The 26,213-nt window shown below is 44.2% G+C and overlaps 7 protein-coding genes and 3 non-coding genes across 10 annotated transcripts; 5 read left to right on the top strand and 5 right to left on the bottom strand.

Moving 5' to 3' along the window:
* Positions 1–21: 21 nt before the first annotated feature.
* Positions 22–1,589, bottom strand: mrm1 (mitochondrial rRNA methyltransferase 1 homolog (S. cerevisiae)). The gene has a single exon (XM_077739080.1). It carries the CDS (start codon positions 1,232–1,234, stop codon positions 173–175), a length of 1,062 nt encoding a protein of 353 aa, XP_077595206.1. The 5' UTR covers positions 1,235–1,589; the 3' UTR covers positions 22–172.
* Positions 1,590–1,679: 90 nt separating this feature from the next.
* On the top strand, positions 1,680–3,287 carry chmp2a (charged multivesicular body protein 2A). Its single transcript, XM_077738286.1, has 6 exons — positions 1,680–1,847; positions 2,136–2,303; positions 2,365–2,544; positions 2,619–2,749; positions 2,897–2,958; positions 3,056–3,287. Exons 2-6 carry the CDS (start codon positions 2,136–2,138, stop codon positions 3,175–3,177), a joined length of 663 nt encoding a protein of 220 aa, XP_077594412.1. The 5' UTR covers positions 1,680–1,847; the 3' UTR covers positions 3,178–3,287.
* A 384-nt stretch (positions 3,288–3,671) lies between these two features.
* msl1b (MSL complex subunit 1b) lies at positions 3,672–8,334 on the bottom strand. Its single transcript, XM_077738287.1, has 10 exons — positions 8,129–8,334; positions 7,589–7,644; positions 6,599–7,190; positions 6,310–6,509; positions 5,632–5,963; positions 5,441–5,565; positions 5,307–5,374; positions 4,953–5,077; positions 4,804–4,876; positions 3,672–4,571 (listed from the first exon to the last, which is right to left on the bottom strand). Exons 3-10 carry the CDS (start codon positions 7,148–7,150, stop codon positions 4,481–4,483), a joined length of 1,566 nt encoding a protein of 521 aa, XP_077594413.1. The 5' UTR covers positions 7,151–7,190; positions 7,589–7,644; positions 8,129–8,334; the 3' UTR covers positions 3,672–4,480.
* snf8 (SNF8 subunit of ESCRT-II) lies at positions 7,855–10,363 on the top strand. Its single transcript, XM_077738288.1, has 8 exons — positions 7,855–8,922; positions 8,993–9,043; positions 9,133–9,271; positions 9,353–9,457; positions 9,534–9,606; positions 9,676–9,817; positions 9,887–9,961; positions 10,022–10,363. Exons 1-8 carry the CDS (start codon positions 8,869–8,871, stop codon positions 10,157–10,159), a joined length of 777 nt encoding a protein of 258 aa, XP_077594414.1. The 5' UTR covers positions 7,855–8,868; the 3' UTR covers positions 10,160–10,363.
* A 63-nt stretch (positions 10,364–10,426) lies between these two features.
* trnaw-cca (transfer RNA tryptophan (anticodon CCA)) lies at positions 10,427–10,498 on the bottom strand. The gene has a single exon. It is a non-coding gene; the product is annotated as a tRNA-Trp (tRNA).
* Positions 10,499–10,647: 149 nt separating this feature from the next.
* trnaw-cca (transfer RNA tryptophan (anticodon CCA)) lies at positions 10,648–10,719 on the bottom strand. Its single transcript has one exon. It is a non-coding gene; the product is annotated as a tRNA-Trp (tRNA).
* A 272-nt stretch (positions 10,720–10,991) lies between these two features.
* On the bottom strand, positions 10,992–11,064 carry trnar-acg (transfer RNA arginine (anticodon ACG)). Its single transcript has one exon. It is a non-coding gene; the product is annotated as a tRNA-Arg (tRNA).
* A 1,262-nt stretch (positions 11,065–12,326) lies between these two features.
* Positions 12,327–18,504, top strand: ttll6 (tubulin tyrosine ligase-like family, member 6). The gene is made up of 16 exons (XM_077739565.1): positions 12,327–12,488; positions 12,565–12,775; positions 12,847–12,965; positions 13,149–13,187; positions 13,254–13,372; positions 13,447–13,577; positions 13,656–13,812; positions 13,871–14,014; positions 14,088–14,173; positions 14,237–14,462; positions 14,760–14,938; positions 15,015–15,203; positions 15,651–15,798; positions 16,808–17,034; positions 17,076–17,160; positions 17,978–18,504. The coding sequence occupies exons 2-16, from the start codon at positions 12,630–12,632 to the stop codon at positions 18,386–18,388; spliced, it is 2,406 nt and encodes an 801-aa protein (XP_077595691.1). The 5' UTR covers positions 12,327–12,488; positions 12,565–12,629; the 3' UTR covers positions 18,389–18,504.
* Positions 18,505–20,787: 2,283 nt separating this feature from the next.
* Positions 20,788–22,717, top strand: hoxb6b (homeobox B6b). The gene is made up of 2 exons (XM_077738285.1): positions 20,788–21,537; positions 22,283–22,717. The coding sequence occupies exons 1-2, from the start codon at positions 21,003–21,005 to the stop codon at positions 22,543–22,545; spliced, it is 798 nt and encodes a 265-aa protein (XP_077594411.1). The 5' UTR covers positions 20,788–21,002; the 3' UTR covers positions 22,546–22,717.
* A 533-nt stretch (positions 22,718–23,250) lies between these two features.
* Positions 23,251–25,008, top strand: hoxb5b (homeobox B5b). Its single transcript, XM_077738284.1, has 2 exons — positions 23,251–24,075; positions 24,167–25,008. The coding sequence occupies exons 1-2, from the start codon at positions 23,412–23,414 to the stop codon at positions 24,412–24,414; spliced, it is 912 nt and encodes a 303-aa protein (XP_077594410.1). The 5' UTR covers positions 23,251–23,411; the 3' UTR covers positions 24,415–25,008.
* The last annotated feature ends 1,205 nt before the right edge of the window (positions 25,009–26,213 follow it).

Consider the following 26,213-nt stretch of genomic DNA (forward strand, 5'->3'; position numbering starts at 1 on the left):
AAAAACAGGGGACAACATAAATGACCAACATGAAAAATTTATTCAGAGCGCATATTCCCATTTAAATGTTTGTTAAGCATTAACTACAATAAACTGTGACCTTTTAAAAGCCACCAATCAATACTTATCTTTCCGTCATTTACAACTGTGGTTATTGAGAGTAAAAAGTTTGTCACGCACGACATTTGGAGGCCAGGACTGAGTGAAGCAAGATTCCGGTAGCCACGGACACGTTAAGCGACTCGACGCCAGGTGCCAGTTGTCTCCCGGGGGGAATGGTCACGAGCATCTGACACAAATCCAAAAGCTTCCGTGACAATCCGTCACCCTCCCCTCCGATGAGCAACAGCGTGGGTGCGCTCAAGCGGAAATCCAAAGACTCAGTGACCGGAAGGCCAGGTTCCGGCGCGTCGGCCGCCACCGTCCCGACCACCCGCCAACCTTGCTCCGCCTTCACCCGGACCATGTCTTCCAGATCTTTGTACCCGTACACGCCCATCACCTCCATGATGCCAGCGCTGGCCTTGCTAACCACAGGGGTCAAAGGGCAACTGCTGCGTACACTGCTGGCCACTCTGTCCACCCCGAGGAAATACGCCGAGCGCAAGATGGCGCCCAGATTCATTGGGTCTTGAATCCCATCCAGAACGAGCCATAGGGGTGTAGGGCTGGAACTCTGGTTCGAGTCCTCCGTCAGGTAGCTTAGAGGCGTGGCTTCCAGGCAAGCTCCTTGATGAACACGCCCTAAAGTCATCCTGTCCAGCTCTCTTTTACTGACCCGCTGGATTGGAACTTGTCGTAGGAAAGCTTCCTCACATACTTTGGTGAGCGAGAACCTGCGTGATCCCTCGCCTTCTTTCACAAATAGCCTCAGTGGCTTCCGGCGAGCTTGGGTGAGAGCGAGAAGACAAGGGGCGATGCCGAACACTATCTCATACTGGTCCGGAGACTCCGAGGATGGCTCAGGTCTTGCGAGCTTCTTCCAATTGGGCGAAAAGTCGTCCAGAGCCAGCTTCTGCAGCTCTGATGATAACCTTCCTGGATTCTGACTCTTGTTTGGTGGTGGCCTCTCATTGGACTGTTTTCCTCTTGACACTTTAGTCTTGCTGGACGATCTGATGTTACTCACTCTTTTGTGACCATCGTGGATAAAACACGAGTTTATGCCCTTAGGAAATGTCCACATCCCAATAAACAGCAACCTGTGCTTCGAAGCATAATTGAGTACGCTCATACTTTACAAGGTAACTTTAAGGGAAGATTTAATTAAGTGCTTTTTAAAAGACAAGAGGAGTTATTCAAATATCGGAACATTTTCTTCCATAATTATCTGGCAAATGCTTCAAATGTTGTTACCGTAAATCAGCAAAACAATTACGTTTCTCCATTCATAACCACGTTTAACTGGAAGGTCGAGATGTTGCGTTTCGACAAAAAAACGGTAAGTAATCTGGACTACAAAATAATAAACTAAAAACCAAGAACGGTGTTACAAATAAGTACATGGTACATTTAGACCTTTAAAGTATTTTCTTAATTAATTATCAATTACTACCCTTCGTCTGCAATCCAAAAAGAATGCTACTTTGACCACCTCTAATAATTCATGTAGTCTTTATTCTGAAGCATGCCAGTGACTCTCGACGTCATCTCCGCCAATTGACAATACGGATTTCGTCAATTATGACGTCGCGATGAGATCACTACCCGGAAGTGAAACTGGCCAAACGCGGAAGCCTCTAAAGAAAAACAAAAGTCGTCGTCTGGGAGGCTATTCTGTGAGGAAATCCAGATAAACGTCGTGTGTCGTCTGATTTTAAGTTCCGCTTGGACGAACGCGGATCAAGGTGAGACGAGAAACTTTAGGATGTCTAGTTAAAGCCGTGAAGTTGAATTAGATGTGTCAGAGAAGCAAAGACGGGCGCAAAAATACCTCGGGGTCCATTACGCTAAAATGACACTTTAGTTAAAATATAGCATTACAGTGGGTTTACTCAAACACTGTAACTAATAGAGGACTGTATACGTTCTCTGTTTATCCTGACAGTGAATAAATCGCATTGTAATGCCATTGACTGCGATAGACGTCCAATTCATGTTGACTTGCTTAATCGGTCTGTTTTTCCACCCAAAAGATGGATTTCCTATTCGGGAAGAGAAAGACCCCCGAGGAGATGCTGAGGCAGAACCAGAGGGCACTCAACCGAGCCATGAGAGAACTGGACAGAGAACGAATGAAACTGGAGCAACAGGAGAAAAAGATCATTGCCGATATCAAGAAAATGGCCAAGCAGGGACAAATGGTGCGTATAAGTTGATCCGGGAGGAACAGAAAGGGAGCTAAGCAAATCAAAATTCTTGCAGGACGCCGTCAAAATCATGGCCAAAGACTTGGTACGCACGAGACGCTACGTGAAGAAGTTCATCATGATGAAGGCCAACATTCAAGCTGTCAGTCTGAAGATACAAACCCTCAAGTCTAATAATAGCATGGCGCAGGCCATGAAGGGTGTCACCAAAGCCATGGCCACCATGAACAGACAGGTACATTTTAAGAGTGTTCAAAATGGAGGTTGATTTGAAAGTTCTAACTGTTCTGTGTGACTACCTTTGGACAGCTCAAACTGCCTCAGATCCAGAAGATCATGATGGATTTTGAACGTCAGAGCGAAATCATGGAAATGAAGGAAGAGATGATGAATGATGCTATCGATGACGCAATGGGGGACGAAGATGACGAAGACGAGAGGTGGGCGTCGCCCATATCACTACCACTCAAACGGAAACATAATATTTACATTCTGACTAGAGTTGAACAGAATAACACTTAACTCCACTTTTGACACATTCAACATGGCGGTGAAATTTACCTGCATTTCTCTATGGCGTTTCACAGTGACGCCATCGTTTCCCAAGTCCTGGACGAGCTGGGTCTGACCCTCAGTGACGAGCTATCAAGTAAGAACAAAAACTAGTAGAGTATAAAATGAGTACATATTATTGGTGGGAGAATGCATTACTATGACATAGTATTTACATTTCAATTTGCTTCCAGATCTCCCAACCACCGGTGCAAGCCTGTCGGTAGCGGGGAAGAAGCAAAACGAACCTCAAGCGGCGTTAGCCGACGCGGACGCCGACCTGGAGGAACGACTCAATAACCTCCGCAAAGACTGAACGTAAACGTGCGTCTATTGGAAAAGGACGTCAAGCTTTTTTTCTTTCTGCGGTGTTTCATTTGATGTGGTGGGTATGTTAGCAAAATTAAATATCATCTTGGGTAGGAACTGAAGTCCTGTCCCCCTTTTTTTTGACAATGTCATGACACACATTGTCCATCCTTTTTTTTACTGTTACAACACTAATAAGTTAAAATCCCATGCAAGTTAACAAGAATTTTATATAAGACGTGAGTTGTGCAGATTGTGGGTCACCAAAGGGCTGCTTATTTTAGTAAAGCAACCAAAATACATTCATTTGTGTTCCAAAAAAAATCATTTTTCCGCCTCTAAATGAAATGGTTTTGTTTTGTTGCATAATAAAACTTTTTCCACAATTAACCAGTTTCATATATTGAAGCAGAATACCCGCAAAAGTGCTTTTTTAACCCCTAAATGGCCAAAAATGTATACTCATCCACAAAGGCCCAATTTAAAAACAAAAACGAACCCTGAGCAGAGAGGGTCATTTTATTCCAAAAAGAAAATGCAACTTTCAATTTGTCACCATACAATCATGTTGAATTTTGAATGTATGAACACCTTCAACATTAAATAATAAAAAAATAACAGCCATGTTTTATGTACATTTGTTTGTGAACACTATGTACAGAGAAGGGAGAGAAGAAGAAGAAAGAAAGAAAACAAAAACAAAACTAAAGTTTCCAGCCAACATTGACGCACTTGGACAATATAGCTGTTGCGTGGTGAGAAGAAGAAAAAAAAATGGAGGAGGAAGCGCGTGTGGCAGCATGTTAGAACTACAAGCTAAGAACTTTTGCTTCAAAAGAACCAACCCATGATCCATGTGGAGGTCCACATCTAAACATTCACTATTTGTGTCAATATTCTTCCTCCCACTGCCTCTAAGAGCAGAAAAAAATAAAATCTCCATTGAAGGCTTAAGCCATGCTACCATTATTTCCATTGTCTTTTATTTTAACCCATGCAACTACGTACGCACACAGAAAAGGACTTTTTTCTTTATTTAGACGAACCATTCGACCTTTACCGTGTCAACTTAACCTCTTCTAATGGCCGCGCACAGAATTTTGCGAGTGCTATAAATGCCAACAAATTAAACCGGAGAAAACAATATTAGGACCCGTCTTATTATCTCTTTTTGTTTTTTTGTCCCCTCCTCGCAAAACAGGTTAACACCCGAGTTTTTTTCAAGTTGTCTGCCGAGTGAGGTTACCAGAAGGTTGAAACGGCGCTACCGTTTGTTTGGCGTGTTCTGAGGCCGGCCGCCTCTGTGACATTCACTTACGACACGTCCGGTGCGGAGTATGTTTCTTGGGCACCTCGATGCGACAGCGGCTGCGCTCGTCCAGCCAAGGAAGCTCAAAATTCCTGAAGAAAAATTAAAAATAAAAAATAAAAATAGTATGCTTTTATTTTGACATTGACAGGAAGTTTTCTGGTGGCCATTTTAGCCAACTTTCTTCATACATACCCCTCATTTTGTATGTCTTTTTGACAGACAGCCTCAACTCACCAAAATAAAGGATGACCATAATGAGCAAATTATGAACTACATTCTTTTTATGCTCATTTAAATGCCAGATTCAAAATTGTAACTTACTCTTGTGAGAGTTTGGGCAACGGGCGACCAAAGGCCACCACTGGCAAGAAGGGCGTAATCATGATCGCTTCAACTAGAGGAAAAAAAAGACAATATTAGAGAATGAATTGAAAAGTTTTCTAGGTGAGCAGGATGAAAAAAGGCCTCACCGTCTTCCGTTTCCGGATAGAACGACGAGAGTTCGGGTTCCGACTCAGGGATGACCTTCTTTCTGTTCATGCGCTGCTGCAAGCGCTGAAACATGCGTTGCTCTCGGATCCGTTGGATGTCCCACCTGGTGTGCAAAAAAGTATGGTTATTATGAATTTATTTTAATTTCCTTTGTCAGTAGAAGTAAAATGTAAGACTTTAGGAAACAATTTACTGTAAAATTTTCAGTTACCCTACAAAAAAAAAATGGGAAAAACTTTATGTAACTAACGGACTATAATCTGCTACATAAATTGTAACTGCACAAAGTTTTCTGACAAAATTTGGTGGGTGGGTTAGAAAAAAAGAGTCACCTTTTCCTCCTCTTTTCATCCAGTTCCAACTTTGCGTGTCTTTTGAGGAAGACGCCGTCGTCAAGCGGCTGTAAAGACAAGAAGCAAGTTGAGTTTAGTCATCTGACCCGCCCCACCGTTTGCCGCCATCTTACCTCTTGGGCGTCAGAGTCGAAATCCTCGCTGGACGGCTCCACAATGTTTTCCCGCCACGACGGGACGGAGAGTCGGCACGAAGACGGAAAAGGCAGGGTAATGGTGGAGTGGGCGTCGACCGCACCTGAAAGAAGTTTCAAGGTTAAGGTCCGGAAAGACGTCAATGGAAGTCAAGCGGACGTCCACTCACTGGCCGCCTCTTCCTCTTCGTCCTCCTCCTCCTCGTTGCTGTTCTTCTTCTTGGGAGAAGACTCGCGCAGTGGCGAGGCGGGCGCTCGATTCCAGCAGCAAAGGTACATCTCTGTGGTGGACAAGAAGGGGAGGTCCTCCATCTGGAGGCTCAGTTCAGCCGGGTCCTCCTTGAAGGGCGGCCTAAAGAGGGCGCTCCTCTCGAGCGCCGTTTCCTTGCTGCGCAATTCTCGCTGAGACGGGGACGCCGGCTGACTTTCAGGCTTGGGCGGGCTCAACTTGGAGCTTTTGCCGCGGGACTTTTGGAATTTGGATTCCCCAAAGCAGGATTTCCTATGACCGAGAATAAAAAAAAAAATTAAAGTTTGATGAGTTATATATAGGGAATATTGAGAAATAATTTATCCATGTTAATTTGTGTGTGTGTGGGTATTAAAACACTATATTAATACTACTAATACAAAAATGTTATTAGTTGATGCCAAAATAAAAATGTAAACATAATTTGATTACAATGATAGTTTGTGCTGCCCAACTGATTTAAAGAAAATAATAAAAATTGGATTAAAAAAAATTAAAACATGCTATTTTGGGGCTTTACTATGCTAATGTTTAACATTTAATGTTTCTATAATATTGGAGTTACTTTGTTCCAAAATTGGGGTCCCGTGCATCTCACCTCTTTTGCCCTTTGCTCCCCCGACTTAAGGGCATCATGGCCACCGCGTTAGCCTGCGGGCTCTCCTCCACTTCCAGGTCCCACACGTCGTCCTTGTCCGGGGTCCAGGGCTCTAAGGGCTGGAAGAGGCGCTTGTCGCGCGGCGGGTCCTTCTTGGTGAGCTGCAGGCGCCGCTCCATGCGGTCGATACGTGCCAGGAGCTTGACAAAGGAGGGAAAAAAAAGACTCAGAACCCATAGAGGGGAGATAGCGGTTCACACACAAGGCCCATTTTTTTAGGGGCAGTTACCGTCTCCTTGTCCGCCTTGAGGTCGTCGATTTCCTTGTCCTTGGACTGGATTTGCTGTTGTTGCTGCTCAATCAGGTCCAGCTGTAAGAGCAGGATCTGTCGCAGGCAGTTGGCCTGCGTGTGCGGGTTGGCCGGGCTCTTGCGGAGGTTCTTCCACTTGCCCTCGGACGCCGCTTCCACCGAGGCCGCGTCCCTGGCCGCGTTGTTGTTGGGCGCCATCTGAGGGTTCTCCATGCCGTCCACCGAGAAGGGCTTGCCTTTGGCCGGGGTGCCCTCGCCCCCCATTGGTCCGACGGGGGGCGGAACCCCCGCGGCGGCGGCCCGGTCTGCTTCGACGACTTCCGAGACGTCGCCGCTCATGTAAGTCTGCTCCGAGCGCTCGGACCTGCTCGGGATCTTTTGGGCCCAGTTGAAGTTGCCCGGAGCATCCGAGGAGGGCGAGTCGCGGGACTCCCCCCTGAGGCTCAAGGGAAGCAAAGTGAATGTCCCGCCTATGGCGTCAACGTTGGCCTTGGACCCCAAATGCGGACCCGGGGTGGCTCTCATGCTCATGGCAACTGGTCATGATGCCACTGTGGCAAACGGCTGCCCCCTAAAGAGTCAAAACACAATTGCATTTAATTATAAAAGACTCATTTCGTTTTTCCTGCCCACTTAGACAAACAAAAATATTGTTCCAAGCTTCCGACATGGACTTCCTACCTTCCCTGGCAAGACTTCCAGATGTCATAAACTATGCGTTTCAGTTTAACAAATACATTCAAGCATATCCTGTTTTGTAGGGGCTCAAGGACCCTTTGTCTAGGTTTTTGACAAAGGCCAAAGAGCTAGCTTTGACTCACCCAATCCTTTTAGCTAATTGGTAGTTAGTGACAAACGTTTAGCGGTGGAAGGTAGTATTTTTAGGGCAAGCCGAGCTCCAGATATACACAAAAATGAAGAGTATTTTAGAAAATATGTTAAATTCGTGTCAACGTAGGTCATACGCACCTGTGCGACTGGTCAGAATAGAACCACCCTTGCTTCAATTTGAGCACAGACAAAGCCTGCAAATACAAAAGACGTAAAACAACGGCATTGTTTGTGACAGTCACTGAACACAACGTCGTGTCGCGCGTGAACAAATACGCTCCCCTTCATGTCAAGCCCGTGCGAATTATGACTTTTTATACGAGTCACACGCACGCAAGGGTTAGAAATCCCGAGCCAAGTGACACAAGCGTACCCACGCCACACAAACGCGTAAAAACTACAATACTCCCTGAGCTAACTACTCACTTCAGCGACGGTTAACCCCAGAGTGCGGGGAGACGTTCAAGGACCCGAGAGGGGCAGTGAAGCAACCTCCATTTTAGCTCGCCTTGAAAAAAAACAATAACAGCTACCTAGCTCCCGTAGTTAGCTTGATAGCTTAGCCACGGACACTAAAACGCGCGCCCAAAGCAAATTAGCCACCCCAGGAGCGGTTTATCGTCCAAATTTACTCCAGACATTTTCGTATAACACAATTACTTGCAAATTTCCTCTTACGTGGTTTAAAATTGAAGTCCAACAACGGTCGTCATGTTCCCTCCTCAAGTCGTTTTAAAGCGTTCTGTCGTACGCATGCGCGTCGTGCAAGATGGCCATGTCTTGCTTTGAGGTTTCCATAAGGACACACCGCAGAAAACCTCGCTTTTTTAGATAATAGGCTTAAAACGTGCGCCCATTTTGAGACGTGCTCAGAGACGCTACACATAACGTTATGAGCATATATGAAGTGCTACTAATTATATGTTCCTTCCTTTACTAAATTCAACACAATTATCATGAGAGAAATAACATATTTTAGTAAATGTATTAATTTTTTTTCCCTTCAACAATAATCAACAATCTAATTTGAAAACTACCTACAATGACTCATGAAAATTGAGTGCATGTATTCTCCGTCCCACAAGAGGGCAACACCACAACAATGGCAGCTGTCATTCCACAAATAATAAACATGGAAGACCTTGCACGGAAGTAACCAGTGTAGCCCCAACTAGAAGCATTTTTACATAAAAATATAAGTTTTAGTCGCTCTTTTACTGAAACTATTTTTGTACGATTAATTAATGACAGCTCAAATGTTAAATTGTTGCGTATCGTGGTGAAAAGTGAAAAATAAATCGGTTACGTTGGTGTAAACCTACTTTATGCAGTGTCGTAGCGTCAGATTCTGTCTTATTGTTTTTCTTTTTCATTAATTTTCGTTTTTTATTGTCATTATTATTTAATTGAAAATCAACATGCACCGGAGAGGCGTCGGGGCAGGTGCCATTGCCAAAAAGAAATTAGCAGAGGTAAGAAATAAAAAATACAAAATACTGCGATGAATAAAATACTTTAACTCAATTGGTATATTATTTTCAGGCCAAATATAAAGAGAGAGGAACGGTTCTTGCTGAAGATCAGATAGTACAGGCAAGTTTACTCACCTGCTTTATTCCTCTTTTTTTAACCTTGTGTGATTTTAGTTTGAAAAGCATCATATTGGTTATTTTCCCTGTTAGATGTCCAAGCAGCTCGACACCTTCAAGTCCAATTTGGAGGAGTTTGCCAGCAAGCACAAACAAGAAATCCGTAAAAGCTCCCAATTCAGGGTCCAGTTCCAGGAAATGTGTGCCACCATCGGAGTTGATCCACTTGCCTGTGAGAGACACTAGAATAAAAATGTTAGCACCAACTCTCGGATGTTATGATCTAAGTGGGTTTTTTTGTTGTTGTTGACAGCTGGCAAAGGTTTTTGGTCCGAAATGCTGGGCGTGGGCGACTTCTACTATGAACTCGGGGTGCAAATTATTGAGGTTTGCTTGGCCCTCAAACACAGAAATGGAGGTTGGTGAAAGATGATTTTCTATTCTATCAAAATGACTGTTGTGATGGATTTTGGTCTTTTTGTAATCCTTGTTAGGACTCATCACTTTGGATGAACTCCATCACAGAGTGCTGAAGGGACGTGGGAAATATGCTCAAGACGTCAGCCAGTAAGATTTTTAACATACAGGACATTTTACAGTATAGATGTGTTATATTTAACATGGCTGTGTCTGCAGGGATGACTTAGTCCGAGCCATCAAAAAACTCAAAGTCATGGGTAACGGTTTTGGAATGATTCCCGTGGGTGGCTCCTATTTGGTCCAGTCGGTCCCGGCGGAGCTTAACATGGACCACACAGTGGTCCTGCAGCTGGCTGAGGTAAAAACTAAAAAGATTTGTCTTCAACTTCAAGGAAAAAAAACTATTCTGACTGTCCTTCATTTGTAGAAGAAGGGCTACGTGACAGTGAGCGAGATAAAGGAGGGTCTCAAGTGGGAAAAGGAGCGAGCAAGTCACGTCCTGGTGAGTTGGCCGAAACCGGGAGCAGAAAGTAGACCTTTGAAACTGTCTTGTCATTGCCAGGACCACCTGCTGAAAGAAGGCCTAGCTTGGCTAGATGCTCAGGCATCGGGTGAGCCGCAGTACTGGCTGCCCGCCCTCTTCTCCGAGCTCACGTCTCGGGACGTCACTCCCGAAGAGGCCAATCAGATGAGCCCCTGAGCGGGCAGACGTTTGGACGTGCACGTGTTTACAATGCAGCTCCCTTGCTTATATGCTGTAAAATTATATTTAAAAAAGAAAAGATGAGTCATTCATATACTGCAGTGAAACGATGTCTTTACATAAAAGTTAACTTGAACATGAACAGTTTTTGTATTATTCTAAAACATTGTCAAAATATCTTTGAGTAATAAAATCCACATTAAGACAGATGGCATTTCCAGAAGACATGGTCCATTTTTTTGGTAAGTATAGGACATTTTATACTGACCTCGATGTGATTTGAACACGCAACCTTCTGATCTGGGGTCAGACGCGCTACCATTGCACCACAAGGTCCTGGTACTAGCATTTCTACCTACTACAATTATAATTAAATCTGAATTTTGGTAGCATAGACAATTAGAGCAAAGTGCTTGCAGCATTCAAAACAAAGTTTAAGATAAACCACACAGCTCCAAAGAAAGTGCCTATTTTGCACAACTCATTGACCCTGACGTGATTTGAACACGCAACCTTCTGATCTGGAGTCAGACGCGCTACCATTGCGCCACAAGGTCCTGGTAACAGTCAGTCCTACTAACAAAAGAAAACAACATCTCAATCTAATTACCATAAATTATTACAATAGCATTCATGAAATTTAAGACAAGGATCCTGGAGTTTCAGACAAGGTTAATAGAGTAGCATCTTTGGATGAGTGAAGGGTTGGGGTTAGTTTTTGTTTAGTATCTTCACATGTACTATTTTTAATATTATGATCTGGGGGACAAATACAAGAAGATAGGCGACAGCTAAAAAAGGTTATTTCATATTTCAGAAAAAAATATCACGAGCTAGCCAGGAGTCGAACCTAGAATCTTCTGATCCGTAGTCAGACGCGTTATCCATTGCGCCACTAGCCCGATGACTGTCTGCAGTCACAACTTGAACAAATCCACACAAGCATATAACGATCGTTTTCGAATAGGCAGGCAATGGCTGTCTGCATTTCTTCATACATTTCAAATCATTTTGGGAAAAATAGCAAAAGTCAGTTTTTGTGTGCGTGTGTGTGTATTTTTTAAGACCGTAAAAGTACGAAGACTACTTACTCAGTTTAACCTAAATAATAATTTTAGTTTATTGGGCTAGATGTTTAAAACTAAAATTGTCAGTGTTTTATTTTTTAAATATATATATACGTATGTATAAACTCTTGCCAAGACCGAGTATCGGACCAGTAATGTCCATGATGCAATGTGCTTTTGCAAGTATCCTGGAAAATTGCACTACTGCCACTAGAGGGAGATTGGGCCATTAAGGGGGAGGATTCAACAACCAATCAGCGAGGATCAAGCCAACAACCAATAAGGATTGAGAAGGCCATCACTTTCGTGTTGCTGATTGGCTAAGAGCAAAAGTGGCCATGAATGTGAAAGTCAATTCGACGCATTTTTATGTTTGGCTTTCCTTGAAAGTCAAAATTAGAAACGCTGAAGCCAAAATAAATCGACGAGGTGGCGACGATGCAACACTTTCCAAGAACAACTTGGTGACGTTTGCAGATATTAAAGCTAACGAGCTAACGGGGTTAGCGAGCGATGGTGACGGGACAGCGTTTGGTTTCCATGACAACATGAAAGCAAGTCGTAAACTTCAGCGTCAACCTTTTCACTCGGAAAAAAAAGCTTGCAACCTCAAAATAGCACGTATGTGTTCAATTGTTCCATAACGTTGTGTTGATTTTAGCTACTGCTAATCAAACAAGTCAAGCTTGCTTAGAATACTTGTTGGTATGCATTTTTACTGGATGCTTATACTCGTTTTTTTTTAAAGCAGAGTCGTTCCAAAATGGGACTTTTCTTGTAACTGTATCGAGCAGTCTTAGATTCCAATTAAACTAAATAAACCTCTAATGAGAAAACGAGTAAAGTGTGGAGTTCCTCTACTTAAATTTCTGGTAAGTATTTTGCTCAAGGATACTGACAAATCCATTACTATCACTATTTGAACACTTTTTTTTGCTATGATTATGTATGTATTATAATGTGTATTCTTTAAAAACAAATAGCATAAATATAATGTTAACATGACATGTAAAGGTTAAAATGTTTTAATAAAGAAGATCCCTATTATTATGATTATTATTAACATTGAAATAGTAAAAACTGACCTCCATTTTCAGTGAAGAAAAGTCCTCCGTCACGTGATCTTTTCCTGGCAATGGCCGTCTAGCCCACGCTCAACATGACGTTGGTCTCCATTTCTCTTGGAGACTGTGGCTCAAGGCTTCCTCTTGAGCAATTTAGCCATCTTCTCCGGCTTCGGCACGGCCATGCGGGCAAAGGCGAGTAACTGAGACACAAAAAAAACACATACTGGTCAATTAAATGCTTAAATGTTCTTTTGTTTGTTTACATCAGGCATAAGTCTGAAAAAAAGTGAAACAGTAAATCAAATCTTGTAAGTAAAGCCAGCAAATGTCATCATGCTGGCGAAAGCGGGCCAGAATGACGCCGAGGACTACCCGCGGAACCGGATACCGACGCTGAAGGCGTCCATTACCCCTAGGTGGCCCGCCACGCCTTCGCGATGCCCCCTCCCTTCCGGTCTAACCTCCGTCAACGATTCACAGTAAGAACTTTTAGCATAAGCGTATTATCTCCAAAACCGATACCCATTAAAACACGTTTTTTTGCGCCAAGGATGAGTCAAGCGCATGGAGAAGACGGCGAGAAGGACGACCCGACGGAAGAAGTGACCCAGAGCGCCACCGAGTACGCGCCCACCAACGTCCACAAGAAACGCAAGCGCTACAAAAGGAGGTATTGCACCTCCTAAAACGGAGACTATTATCCTCTATACTACATATGTGACAAACCCTAAAATCTAAAAAAATATATAAAATGGCAAAAATAGACAATTAACAATTTGGGAATAAATAAAAAATGAGTACTTTGGAAGAGAGGCTGTTGTGTCTGTTTGCGTCTTTTCCTTTCTTCCAGATGAATTTGGGTCAACTTGTCCAACTGCAAGTATGAAAGCGGTAAGCATTTCTTCCCCTGACGCCTCCATCTTGACTCCCACAAACCTATTTTTTTTGTTCATCCAGTGCGTCGCGCCATCCGTCGCTACGGCCTTAAAGTGGCGGCGGACGCTGACGACTGGACGCTAATGTGGTCCGACTGCTCCGTGTCTCTGGAGCGGGTGAAAGCCATGAAGCACTACCAGGTCGTACACACCCCCCTTGAAGCCCCTCCCACTCCCCCACCAAGTGTGTTTACATTTTTTTTGTTGCCTTCCAGAAGATCAACCACTTCCCCGGAATGATCGAAATCTGCCGCAAAGACACGTTGGCCAGAAACTTGAACCGCATGCTGAAACTCTTCCCCAAAGATTACAAGATCTTCCCCAGGACGTGGTGTCTTCCCGCAGAGTGCGTTTCGTTCTTTTTTTTTATATGAGAAACCTTTGATAAATGAACCAAGTTGACCCCAAATTGTCCTTTGTCAAGCTATTGCGACTTACAGGCGTACAGTCGCTTGAAAAAGCACGCCACCTTCATCTGTAAACCCGATTCGGGCTGTCAGGGGCGGGGCATCTTCATCACCAGGTCCAGTAAAGACATCCAACCTGGAGAACACATGATATGTCAGCTCTATATTTCCAAGGTGGGTCCCATCAACAACACTTTTAGGCCAAATTTGAGACTTTTTTGTCTTCAAGCAGCCTTTGGTGGTGGACGGCTACAAATTCGACTTACGAATCTACGTCTTGGTAACGTCATGTGACCCGCTAAGGATTTTCCTATTCAAGGAAGGCCTAGCCCGATTCTGTACTACCAAGTACACGGAACCCACGCAAAGCAATATGGTAAGCCCCGCCCATCGAGCCTGGCGGCCAATCCAACATAAGATGGCTCACATCACCCCCCCTCCCCCCCCAGGATGAAGTTTGTATGCACCTGACTAATTACTCCATCAACAAGCATAAGGAAAACTTTATCCGCGATGACCACACGGGGAGTAAACGGTGCGTGGCTAAAACAGACCGCCGTGGTTGGATTACTCACCTAATGGCTCCGCCCCCTTTCAGGAAATTGACCACGTTGATCCGGCAGTTGGAGGCCTTCCGGGCGGACGCCGACCAGCTGATGAGCGACATCGAGGACATGATTATCAAGACGCTGATCTCCATTCAGCCCGTCCTCAAGCACAACTACCGCACTTGTTTCCCCAACCACACGTTGGGTAGCGCCTGCTTTGAGATTCTGGGCTTTGACGTCCTGCTGGATTCCAGTTTGCGGCCGTGGCTGCTTGAGGTACAACAAAATGAAAATTGTAAAGTCTGAGAAAAATCCCAATGTAATTTTTTGACATTGGTGTCAAAGTGGCGGCCCGCGGGCCAAATCTGGCCCCTTGCCTCATTTTGTGCGGCCCGAAAAATTCAATCATGTGTGCTGAATTTCTGTTTTAGGATCAAATTAAAATGAAGATGATATATGTATATTTTCAGATTCGGCCCCTTTTAAATCAACAATTGTCATTTTTTAATCATTTTTTTGTTTTTTTAGTTCAAAAATCATTTTGTAAAATCTAAAAATATATAAAAAAAACAGGTGAACCACTCACCGAGCTTTGTGACCGACTCGCCGCTGGACCGCGAGGTGAAAGACGCTCTGCTGCTGGACACGCTGGGCCTCATCAACCTGAACGCCTGCAACAAGAGCCGAATCACTAAAGAGGACCGACGGCGGGCTAAGGAGCGCCTGCAGGAGAACCGCTCGCGGGCGGCCAGGTGAGACGAGACACACCAGGGCCCCGAGGCCCAAATCCCGTCCTTGGGCGCCACCCACCGGAGCTCTCGCGCCCAGATCCGAGGAGCTGCATCAGTGTCAGGAGGCCTCGGTCAAGCAGCTGGAGAAGTACGAGGGCAAAAACCTGGGAGGCTTCAGGAGGATCTTCCCCAGAGAGGGAGGAGAAAAGTACGACCAGTACTTTATGCAGGAGAGCTCCTTGGTGCAGGGGACGGAAGCTTCCAGAGCGAGACAGGAGTGTGCCAGGTACTGGAAAAAAATTAATTGGATTATAAGAACTGGATTAAAAACCCTGAATATTCAGTTTTTTATAGATCTAAAACAATGTTTATTTTAGCTTTTTTTAAATATATTTTTAGGTTTTACAAAATGATTTTTGAACTAAAAACACAGAAAAAATGATTAAAAATGACAATTGTTGATTTAAAAGGGAGAAAATCCTTACTCATAATTGACTTTCTCGGGCCGCACAAAATGATCCGGTGGGCCAGATTTGGCCCCCGGGCCGCCACTTTGACACCACTGCAGTAGATTTTCAATATTATCAAGCTATGGCTAAAAATCTGATTACTATCAACTATAAATTGACCTCTAATTGCCCTATCGCTACATTGTGAGCTAATTGTTAGCATATCATGATGGCTTCTCGTCCCTAAAAATGCAATTTAAACTAAAATTTTGGTGTGTTTGTAGGCAGCAACTGCAGGAACTGCGCGACAAACGCCATCCCGGCGCTCGCCATCGGGATTTCCAAGGCGAGGCGGCGGGCGAACGCCCTAAACGGCAGAAAGCCAGGCCGGGCCATAGCGGAGGCGGTAGCGGAGGCCCCGAGGGCCACCTGGTGAGTCCCCCCGAACGTCCGCCAGAGGGCGCCCCGGTGCTCTTTTGTCTGAGGATGGATGGCTGCTCCCCACTTTGACCCCACGGGCTGCATTCAAATCAGCCAGATGATGCTTGCCTGCTTGCTTGCGCTTTTAGTGCCGCAACATGCAAATGTTGACAGCCCCAGACGTCCCTGTGTGTGTGTGTGTGTGTGTGTGTGCTGTAATTGTGGCGAAAAAAAATCATTTGAGCTGGCAAAAACGCTTATTTTGGAGTAATATTCTCATTTTGTGGTCCGAAAATGGACATCCCGAGACGCTGCGACCTCCATTGGTTCACCCCGAGGTTAACGGGACAATATTTAAATGTTTTCTTTCTCGCATTTTTACACAGTAGATGTTTTTTTTTGTGGGCTCAGAATATTTTGCGATACTTATTAAGTCGCCATAAATGAACACAAATCAGTATTAAATAAGCTTTGAGGCCACAAATGAGGATTTCATACTTTAGATGAATTTTGTCGTCTTCATTTAGAATTTCTCAGGCCTTTTTTTTGCGGAAAATATTCGTATTGAGCCGGCAAAATGACTTGCAATTTGGCCACTAATGAATAATTATTTTATGGCCTCAAGGTAGAAATTCTGAGTATCTTGCAAAAACAGACTTTTTCAGGAGCCATAAAATAACCTTATGATATTTTCACATTTTTGATAGAATTAGGGGCCTCAATTTACAATTTCTAAGCTTTACAAATAACATTAAATTACACACCTTATATATAATATGTATTTTGAGGCCACAAAAAAACTATTCCTCACATTAGCATATTGTTGTTGCCATTTTAGCATGTAATGCCTATTTTGAGCTAAAAACATTTTTTCAAATTGCATTTTTATATTTATGGGGTCAAAGGTCACCGCTGGGCCTCAATATGAACGTCGGCATTTTTCAACCAACAGGTGTATCGCAAATAAGCCTATTTATTTCGTTTTTGAGCATATTCTATTGTATTTATCTTGTTTTCGTAGCCTCGCGTAGCAGCCAAACCGTCTCAGGCGGAAGAGGACGACGAGGAAAAGGAAGAAGAGGAACGCATCAACGCGCTGATCCAAAGGAAGAAGCTGCTGGTGGACTTGGGTCTAGCCCAGCACATCCGCCAGCTGCTTCAACCTCAGGCCTGCGACCACGGCGGCCCCCGTCAGCATCCCGTGGGGAAACTTTTAACGGTGGCCGGACCCTCCTCCCTCCCCGTGATGTAAAAACAAAACTCTGCTAACCTTGACATTCTTTTTTTTTTTTCTTCCTCCGGCAGCTGGAGTCTCTGACGCCGTTCTCCGAAAAGACCAAAGCGTCTTCGTCTTCCCTCACGACGTCCAGGCAGGTGAGCAAGAGAGACGCTGTCAAAAAAGGAAAAACATTTATGATCATTTATGGGCATTTGAAACTAACAATAATATATAAATTATAAAATGACTCTGAAATTGAGAGTGTTGTCAAAAAATGGTTGCATCAACATAAAAATAGAGTAAGGTAAGTGTGGATGAATTAAAAGAAAATTCGAATTTAATTAATAATAATGAAGTTGCATGTGGGTGGATGTCAAATAACTGTCTAAATATGTGAATGTAATAATAATAAGTCAGTTTGAATGTATATTATTGATAGTAACACATAACAATTGGATATTGGTGAACATAAATTATATATATATTTGTTTATGGAAGTAAAAGGCTAAAATCATGAACAATGAGAACAAATGCAACTGGCTGAATTTAATAAGCATAACATTATTAATCTCATCACAGTGTTTTTTTTATGGTCACTCGATCTTGTTTTTTTATTCTTTTGTGTCTTTTTCCTTAAACCGTATGTGGCCCTCAAGCCGTAGGTTCCCACAAATGTGGCCATAAATTTACATCCTGGCTCTCCATGTGGCTTTTTGGAGCTGGCTAATGTTTTTCTTCCTTTGAAAAGACATTTTTTTGTACAGCCATTTACAATTGACATGCTCAAATGTTCGGAATTTGCTCCAATCACCATATGAGACCATTTTCCCAATATTTTTGAACACAACTCACATTTTTTTTTATTTTAACCCACAATAGAGTTGTAGTTGTTGTCCCACATTGAGTTTTTGGGTCCCCCCACCCAAGCCCGATTTGGGAATGTTCTCAAAGCCGAGCGGCTTGTCCTTACAGAGGCCTTCCAGCACCCTGAAGAATTTCCACCCCGCAGGCTCTTCGCAAGCGGACGCGGAAGGCCAGCACCGAGACGAGGACAAAGGACGGAGCCTCGGGGGGACCGTAATGATCCCCGGTCCAGGTACAAACTTCCCAAAAAGCGGAATAGGTCACCCGGATGGAATCATTCCCACTTTGCCATTTCCAGGCCACCACTTGCCCAACATGAGGAACCCGGAAACGCGCCCCCCGCCACAAGAAGTGTCCAAAGGGATCCCCAAAGGGCGTAGTCCCCCCAGACAGCAGGACCCCATGGATTTACAGGGGCTCCTGATCACTTCTTTGTGCCCCCCTTTGCCCCAAAGAGGGGCCACTTTCCCCCCCATCCGGACCAGGGACCCTGACCGCCAGGCTGGGAAAGACATTTGACGGTCAAAGTGGACGTGAAGACATTAAATCTCTCATTTTGAACTCAATATTTGTGCCAAGAATGTTTAAGTATCTCGCTGGGATTATATTATTAATAAATTGCTATTTAAATCAAATGAATGCATTTGTCATTTTTAGTACACATTTTGCAATTATGTTGATTTTTTTAATAAAGTATTTTCAATGGAATAAATTGATCGAGAAGGCAATGAAATCAATTTGTTATATTAATATATTAGGATTATAATTAGAACTGTATTTTAGCATTCCATATTTTCTCTGGTGATTTTTTTTTTATTAAACAAATATGCACATGGCAGCATTTTGTCACAGGCCATAAAAGTTGGTAACATTTGTCAGCTGCCTTTTTTTTCTCTCTCTCTGAAAACAAAACAAAACAAGTCGACAAATTGCCCACAATAATCACAACATTAAATCTAAAAGCTCCTTAATTGATGGTGCGTTTTTTAAAATTGGAAATTATAACACTCGTAAATTGTCACGGTTAAAACGAAACGATTATTATTAAAAATGCTTTCTTTTTCTTCTATAAAATCAAGTCTAAATATAAATTAAAGCGCTTTGTAAATTCTAAGACTTATTTTATCTACTTTTATCAGCGTTTTATCCCGGTTTTTATTTAGTTGGATTTTAATTTGGAGGGGGCGCCTTAAAACGAAAAGAGCAACACAAAGGTGGAATGTGTGAGAGGTATTTATGGTTTTATGGCGTGTGTAAATTCCGGAAATCCTCTTTCATGCCGGCCGACGGCTGGGAAAGACATTTGACACAAATGGGAAGTCCGAAATATGAAGAATTATTAGCAGAAAAAATGAAAAAATATCAGCCATCACTACGGAGGAATTTTAAATTGATTCCAAGCAGCAAAAAACAACTTTAAGACCTGAACGCTATTATTTCGAGTGTAAACTTAAATTATATAAGTTTTAAAGGGGAAAATTAGTATTTCTGACTTATGCATTTAAATTAAAGCGATTTCAAATGATCTCCATGAAGGATATTTTGATACTCCTTCTGAAAAGTATATTTTGAACTACTCTGGTGTAACATATTCTTCGATTTGTTTTGTTCTCAGTGAAACGAAACAAAAGTGCCTTTTTAGGGTTTCTGAATTGCGTGTTAGACGATTATTTCCAGGCTAAAAAGGCGTCTGAAAATGGCGTAGTAAAAAAAGGGCTGCACTTTATGAAAATTTACAACTTTGCCGTGCAACTTTTACGACTCGGGCGGCTCGGCGATTGGCTGCTGGGGATCATGTGCGCCCCCGGAATGACAACTTCTTGTTCCCCGACGGCTCGTGGCTCAGCTGCCCTTTAAACAACCGAGATAGCAGACGTACAGTTTAAAAAAATGTCTCAGACCTTGGACGAATTCGGGCCTCCGAGTGGACCGGACGCTTGGTGTCATGGCGGCCTTTTTCCTAGCTGGATTCTATCGGAGATTCTCGTTGGATTCGAACACGGTTGACGGATGTGGCGAAAAAGTAAGGCCGCTGAGTTTGCTATTAATATCTTTGATAAAGTGTGGCTATTTGGAGTTGTATTTTAGTTGTTGTTGTTGTTGTTAGCTTCGTATCTGAGATTTTCACCGGAAAGAAATGGACGTGCTACTACAGATGTTGTGTTCAATGTCGATGAGAAAATCAGAATTCGTTATGATGAATATTGGGGGAAATAATTAGTGAGACAAGTGTTTGTTTTTGTTGTGGTGGGAGGATAAGTATAGAAAAAAATGATAGGAAACATGGCAGGCGTTGTGTCATGAAATATTGTGGGTTGTATTGGAATGATTATGTTTCTGAAAAGGCTGTGGATTGTTAATTTGGTTATGGCTTGAGTAGTCGCCATCTTGGTTGCTGCGTAAGGCCTGCACTGCAAATGTAGAGTTCATATTTAGTTGCTTGCGAGGTTAGTTTAAGGACTCCAAAGCTGAGAATTGATGTGCCTTTTTTCCCCCTTCCACTTGTTAATATTTCAATGTCGAATTTTTGGGGATGGATTTGAAGGCACCTTCACATTGACAAGAGTTCACTTTAGAGCAAAATGGATATGTTGCAGCCAATGTTACGCTTAGATCAGGGCAACAACAACAAAAAAACTACCAAAAAACAATCACCGTTGTCACTAACGACGTCATTGATCGGAGAACCCCCCCTCCCCACAAAACCGCAATCGAGGACGGTCATCACTGAGTGATGGCCGATTTAATGACCGTTGCTTGGGTCGGAATTTTGGGCTATGAGCGCGTCTCACGTTAACGATCGTTTCCACGCGACGGACTCGATTTGGAGGCACCCGGGACCCGCGTTGTGCGGGCGAGGAAAAGGGAAACACAAACCTCCCCCCACAACTCCCCCCCCCCCCCCCCCCCACGCGTGCGCAGCCGTGCACACTCGGACGCCGTTGATTGGCCAAAGGCTGATCAGATGGTCCACTTCCCCTCTGTGTTCGGCGGCTCTGGCACCTCACCCCCCTCGTCCCCCTCCTCCCCCTCTCAGCAAAAGGCAAATCTCCGATAAAGTAATGGCAAAAGCACTTGGACTATAAAAGCCAACAAATCATTTTCCTCCGGAGTGCGCCCCGTTGTCCACCCAATGAGTTCCTATTTTGTCAACTCAACTTTCCCCGTGTCTCTACCGGGCGGACAGGACTCTCTCCTGGGCCAGATCCCCCTCTACACGTCGGGATACAGCGACCCGCTTAGGCACTACTCCGGGGCGGCCGCCTACGGGGGTGCCGCCGCCGCCGCTGCCGCCGCCGCCTCGGTGCAAGACAAGGTCTACCCGGCTTCGTACTACCACCAACAGACGGCGGCTATCTACGGGCGTGGGGCCGGCGGGGCTCCGTGCGACTTTAGCCCGGTGGGGGGCTTTTACAAGGACGCCGAGGGTTCGTGTGCCTTCTCCGGCCGCGGTGGTGGAGTCGGTGGTGGCGGCGACGACGCGCAGTCGCCACCGGCTCCGCCTCCTCCGCCTCCTCCGCCGCTGTTCGGCGCTCAGGAGCACGCGCACCGTAAAGGCGAGTGCGTGGGCGTGAACGTGGGCGAGCAAAGCGGCGGCATGTGCATGGACGACAAATCCTCGGCGCTTATCTACCCGTGGATGCAGAGGATGAACGCCTGCTCGGTCGGTGAGTGGCGAGCCAATACGCAGAAGAAGGCCTTAGTCAATATTAGTGGGGGGAAAAAGTGGCTGACTAGTTAACTTGTGCAATTGTTATTGAGGGAAATATTGCCTGCTAAAATGTTTTCTATTTCTAAATGAAAAAAACAATGTGTGTGTCGTGTTTTCTCTTGTTGCATGTTTTTAAAATAGTCTACATGGTTATGACGGCCATATACGTCAATGAGACGATTGAATTTTTGTTTTTTTAACTCTTTCACTGCCATACACTGCCATAGACGTCAAAGAGATTATGAACCCACTGGATGCCATTGAATGTAATAGATGTCAGACAGAAAAATATGCATACTTAATTTTTCTTGTATCCTAAAAGGCTATTGATGACGATAGAGTTAAAAAAGACTTGTTTTGAACTCATTGGCTGCTACTAACCACTATAACCACCAATTCCAATATTAAATTACTATTTCGATCTAATCGCCTGCACGTGACAACAATAAACGTCAATACAAGCATTAAAATGGCATCTTTTTAAAATCGAATTGTCCACAAAACTATTAGTGCCCTATTTTTAATTTCCTGCTAACCATGCCTGTGTTGACGTTCGATTGATTTGAACTGGGAGGCTGCCAATTTCCCAGTTCAAATGGTTTTATCTTCAATGTCTAATTTTAAGGCGTATTCAATGCAAAATCGCGACCCAAATACAATGTGTGTGTAAATGCAATGTGTGTGTGTGCGTGTCTATTCAGGCCCGTTCGGCAACAGTGGTCGCAGGGGCCGTCAGACGTACACTCGCTACCAAACCCTGGAACTGGAGAAGGAGTTCCACTTCAACCGCTACCTGACGCGCAGGCGCCGGATAGAGATCTCGCACGCTCTTTGCCTGACCGAAAGACAGATTAAAATCTGGTTCCAGAACCGTCGCATGAAGTGGAAGAAGGAAAACAAGCTGCTCAATCCACCAAAGACGCCCGAAGAGGAAGAGGAGGAGCAAACGGAGAAGAAGAGTTAAAAAAAAATGGAAAAATTAAAAATAAATGGGACATGGAGGTGGTGTACAAAAATCCGCTTGTAGATATGATTCATGTGTCGCGTGCTAGAGATGCTTTTTAGAACTTTTAAGTGTGCTCTCGTCTTCATTTAGCCACTATGCAAACATGTACAGAAATTTGTAGCGCTTTTTTTTGGGGGGGGGGTTAAATGTCGTGTTGTAGTCAAGTTTGTGTACGTGTTGTACTCGTTTTGCGATCTTCCAGCTTGTACAGAAAATGTCAACGTCGCTCTTGTTACGATCATGTCACTATTTATTGCTGTGTATGGTGTTTGATGCAATATTTTGTTTTGTTTTTGTTGTTGTTCGGGACGAAAAAGTGTAAATAGTCGATAAAAATGGATTTTGATGAATCTCGGAAGCTTTAGTGGTGTTTCTTTTTAATCGGATATATTTACGAGGAAGCGAGCGAGAGAGAGAAAGAGAGAGAGAGATTAGTCGGCCAATGACGGATGACTGCCGAGGCCCGAGTGACAAGCACAGCGTCGATTCCTTGTATGTCCACTAGATGGCAGACTCGGCCTACGCGGACTCTGGGCGGCGCGCGGCGGGGAGGCACCATTGACTGGAGCCTAACGACCATTATTTCGTCATCATTTGTAAGCGCCGAGCATGAATTACCTCTTGAAGTCATCAGTGAGGATTTACGACTGGTCAACAAAGGCACGTGATTCCCGAGCGCGCGCCCATATTGGGAGGCATACCTGGCAAAGTACAGTAGGGCTTCTTCATTGCTTATAATTCATGATTGCGTCCATAAATCGTGCAAGCACACAAGGATTATAGCGACAAAGATCTACAAATCGAGCCTTTAAAAAAGCAAGCAAATGAGCTCCTACTTTGTAAACTCCTTCTCGGGGCGCTACCCAAATGGCTCCGACTATCAGCTGCTAAATTATGGGACTAACGGCGCAGTGAGCGGCTCCTTCAGAGACCCCGGCACCATGCATTCCGGGTCCTTCGGCTACAACTACAATGGCATGGACCTAACCGTCAACCGAGCCACCGGCGGAGGAGGAGGTGGAGGAGGCGGAGGTGCTGGAGCCTCGGGAGCCGGCAGTGGAGGAGGCGGAGGAGGAGGAGTTGGAGGGCACTTCGTCGGGGCTGACGCCCGGGGCTTCGGCTACCGCCAGTCGCCCAATTGCTCGCTCTCGTCCCCGGATTCAGTCCAAGCTCCCCCGCCGCCTCCGCCACCGGCGTCCTGCGACCCCCGAGAAGTAAAAAGCCCCTCACCGGCGTGTGAGCGTAACTCCGCCACGTCAGCCGACAAGAGTGCCAACAACAATAACAACAACAACGGCGGATTCCCGGACATGGAAGACCGGGCTGTCGCTGTTGCCGCGGCCGCTTCGGAGGCCAACGAGCGCGGCTCGGGCTCCGGCTCCGTCTCGGGCGTCGCTCCCAGCCTGGCTACATCATCTGCCCCTAATTCCAACGAGTGCCACGCACCGCAAATCTTCCCTTGGATGAGGAAGCTGCACATCAGCCACGGTATGACAATTGTGTCTTATTTCCCTCCTCCATTTTCCCTGCTTTTTACCTCCAATCCTCACGATTTATATACCCTTTCCTATTTCTTTAGATATGACCGGTCCGGATGGTAAACGCGCCCGTACAGCCTACACCCGCTACCAGACGCTGGAACTGGAGAAGGAGTTCCATTTCAACCGTTACCTGACGCGACGGAGGCGGATAGAAATCGCGCACGCTCTGTGTCTTTCCGAAAGACAGATCAAAATATGGTTCCAGAATCGTCGCATGAAGTGGAAGAAGGACAATAAGTTGAAGAGTATGAGTTTGGTGACGGGCGCTAGTGCCTTCCATAACTGAGCCGAGACCACCACTACTACAACGACCCCCTTCCCGGTCCACCTCTACTGCTACAGAGGTGAAAGCGATCTAATCTTAATTATTATTATTATGATCATAATTAATATCATAACGACGATGACAAGAAAAGAATCTACGTCAAGCTCTGAAAGCCTTGCGGCATGCTATTGTGATAGAAGATGAAGTAAAAATTAAGTATCTTGTGGTTCATTTTGCTTAACTTGTGGTAGCCTTGTAGGTGTTTATGTCATATGGATGTAAATAATAATAATTGTCTTTCTCTCTCGTGTTTCAACTTGAGCTCTTTGAGTGTTTTAAGGAGGAAAAAAAGTGAAGAAATAGACAAATGAAGCTGCTGCCATTTGAATGTAAACATGGGCCCATTGTGAAGGCTTCTTGTGATGATTACTCGGGTTGTTTAGTGCGTGTGTGTGAGTGTGTGTGAGTGTGTATATGTGTGTATGTGAGTGTGTGTGGGTGCAGATTTAGGCAGTGATGTCAACTTTTTGTTTTTCTTCTCGCCAATAAGCTTTTTGTATGTATACGTGAACTCATAGCGCTTGGAAATAAAAGTTTCATTCTCTCTCTCTCTAATGCACGACTTTTTTGTTGTTGTTGGGAGAAATTAAATAGAAAAAAAGCAAATAAGATGCCTTACCTTTGCAGTAGAAAAGACGTCTCACTCCGTTTTCTTCCGTAAATTTCTGTTGTGGAAAAAAAAAATCCCCCAAAAGGGAAGGAGATGGTCTTATAAGCGAGTACAAGTGGAGAAAAAATCCTTCTTTGCAAAGATTGTAAAGACCCTATATGACATACAAGTCTCGGTGCAAAGTCACGTGAGCTCCATAAAGTTGCTTTTATGGTTTTGGGGAGTAGACAATGTTCAATATAATTCACGCAAGCTTGAATGAGAGTGACGGCTTAACGGCGTGCGAGGGACCGAACGAGGAAAGACCAAGAAGAAGAAGAAGAACAAACCCTCCGTACTCGGATGGACGCTATTTCTTTCCCACTCGTAATCTTTCCATAAAAATATCCACAGGCTTTCTCTTTTTTATTGCCTTTTAATCTCATCTAATTTCATTTGACGCCCACCTTTTCTTCCTTAGCCCTAAATAGCAACGATTTACTCTTTTATAGCTCTAATAACAATCTTTTTTTGTATTTTTTTTCTTTGCATGACCAAGAAAGAAAATTCATTTTTTTGCCCATGTGTGTGTGTGTGTGTGTGTGTGTGGTTAAGGAATTTTTGACGTTTTTTTTATAGGGAAAACTGGAGCTATTGGTTGATTGATGCCTATTAGGCGAGTCACTGGGCGGCCAAAGGTGGTTCACAGGCCGGGTTGAGATTGACTCCCATCTGGGGCCCCGTTTTGGATCTTTCTTTGGCTCATTTTAAGAGGAAAAACGGGCAAAATGCGTGTAGTTTAAGCCCGGAAATTTGCCACGTATTCATAACTATATTAAGTGCCAATTTGGGCGTCTTATAACGACTATGGCATATTGATAGGGCTAATGCTTTGCTGGATGTCATGCATTATTCATAAAGACGGGATCATTCGGGGGTCAGGAGACTAGGCTGCTTTGCACTGTCACCGTAACCCACCAGCAGCCATTTTGTGTCAAATTCAGCAAAATATTGTATGTAATTTTTTCTTTTGTAAATAATAACACTTCAAATTTGAATAAATCATGTTTAAAAAAATTATAAGTAACAGCTCGTGTTTACAAGGGCCTCATTTGTCTACTGAATGCCATCATTAAAAATAATTTTGTAGGATAAATGAATCTCGAAGGAT

The sequence above is a fragment of the Stigmatopora nigra genome, chromosome 18 (assembly GCF_051989575.1).
Source record: "Stigmatopora nigra isolate UIUO_SnigA chromosome 18, RoL_Snig_1.1, whole genome shotgun sequence".
In the NCBI taxonomy this organism is placed as follows: Eukaryota; Metazoa; Chordata; class Actinopteri; order Syngnathiformes; family Syngnathidae; genus Stigmatopora; species Stigmatopora nigra.

Excerpts from the sequence above, each read along its gene's own strand:
- mrm1 (XM_077739080.1), bottom strand. The coding sequence starts at position 1,234 with ATGAGCGTACTCAATTATGCTTCGAAGCACAGGTTGCTGTTTATTGGG.
- chmp2a (XM_077738286.1), top strand. The coding sequence starts at position 2,136 with ATGGATTTCCTATTCGGGAAGAGAAAGACCCCCGAGGAGATGCTGAGG. Across the intron at positions 2,545-2,618 it reads TGGCCACCATGAACAGACAG|CTCAAACTGCCTCAGATCCA; the intron begins GTACATTTTAAG and ends ACCTTTGGACAG. Across the intron at positions 2,750-2,896 it reads GAAGATGACGAAGACGAGAG|TGACGCCATCGTTTCCCAAG; the intron begins GTGGGCGTCGCC and ends GGCGTTTCACAG.
- msl1b (XM_077738287.1), bottom strand. The coding sequence starts at position 7,150 with ATGAGCATGAGAGCCACCCCGGGTCCGCATTTGGGGTCCAAGGCCAAC. Across the intron at positions 5,375-5,440 it reads TCGACTCTGACGCCCAAGAG|CCGCTTGACGACGGCGTCTT; the intron begins GTAAGATGGCGG and ends TTGTCTTTACAG. Across the intron at positions 4,877-4,952 it reads CTATCCGGAAACGGAAGACG|TTGAAGCGATCATGATTACG; the intron begins GTGAGGCCTTTT and ends TTTTTCCTCTAG.
- snf8 (XM_077738288.1), top strand. The coding sequence starts at position 8,869 with ATGCACCGGAGAGGCGTCGGGGCAGGTGCCATTGCCAAAAAGAAATTA. Across the intron at positions 8,923-8,992 it reads CCAAAAAGAAATTAGCAGAG|GCCAAATATAAAGAGAGAGG; the intron begins GTAAGAAATAAA and ends TATTATTTTCAG. Across the intron at positions 9,458-9,533 it reads CCTCAAACACAGAAATGGAG|GACTCATCACTTTGGATGAA; the intron begins GTTGGTGAAAGA and ends AATCCTTGTTAG.
- ttll6 (XM_077739565.1), top strand. The coding sequence starts at position 12,630 with ATGCTGGCGAAAGCGGGCCAGAATGACGCCGAGGACTACCCGCGGAAC. Across the intron at positions 14,463-14,759 it reads TGCGGCCGTGGCTGCTTGAG|GTGAACCACTCACCGAGCTT; the intron begins GTACAACAAAAT and ends TAAAAAAAACAG. Across the intron at positions 17,161-17,977 it reads CCCTCACGACGTCCAGGCAG|AGGCCTTCCAGCACCCTGAA; the intron begins GTGAGCAAGAGA and ends TTGTCCTTACAG.
- hoxb6b (XM_077738285.1), top strand. The coding sequence starts at position 21,003 with ATGAGTTCCTATTTTGTCAACTCAACTTTCCCCGTGTCTCTACCGGGC. Across the intron at positions 21,538-22,282 it reads GATGAACGCCTGCTCGGTCG|GCCCGTTCGGCAACAGTGGT; the intron begins GTGAGTGGCGAG and ends GTGTCTATTCAG.
- hoxb5b (XM_077738284.1), top strand. The coding sequence starts at position 23,412 with ATGAGCTCCTACTTTGTAAACTCCTTCTCGGGGCGCTACCCAAATGGC. Across the intron at positions 24,076-24,166 it reads GAAGCTGCACATCAGCCACG|ATATGACCGGTCCGGATGGT; the intron begins GTATGACAATTG and ends CTATTTCTTTAG.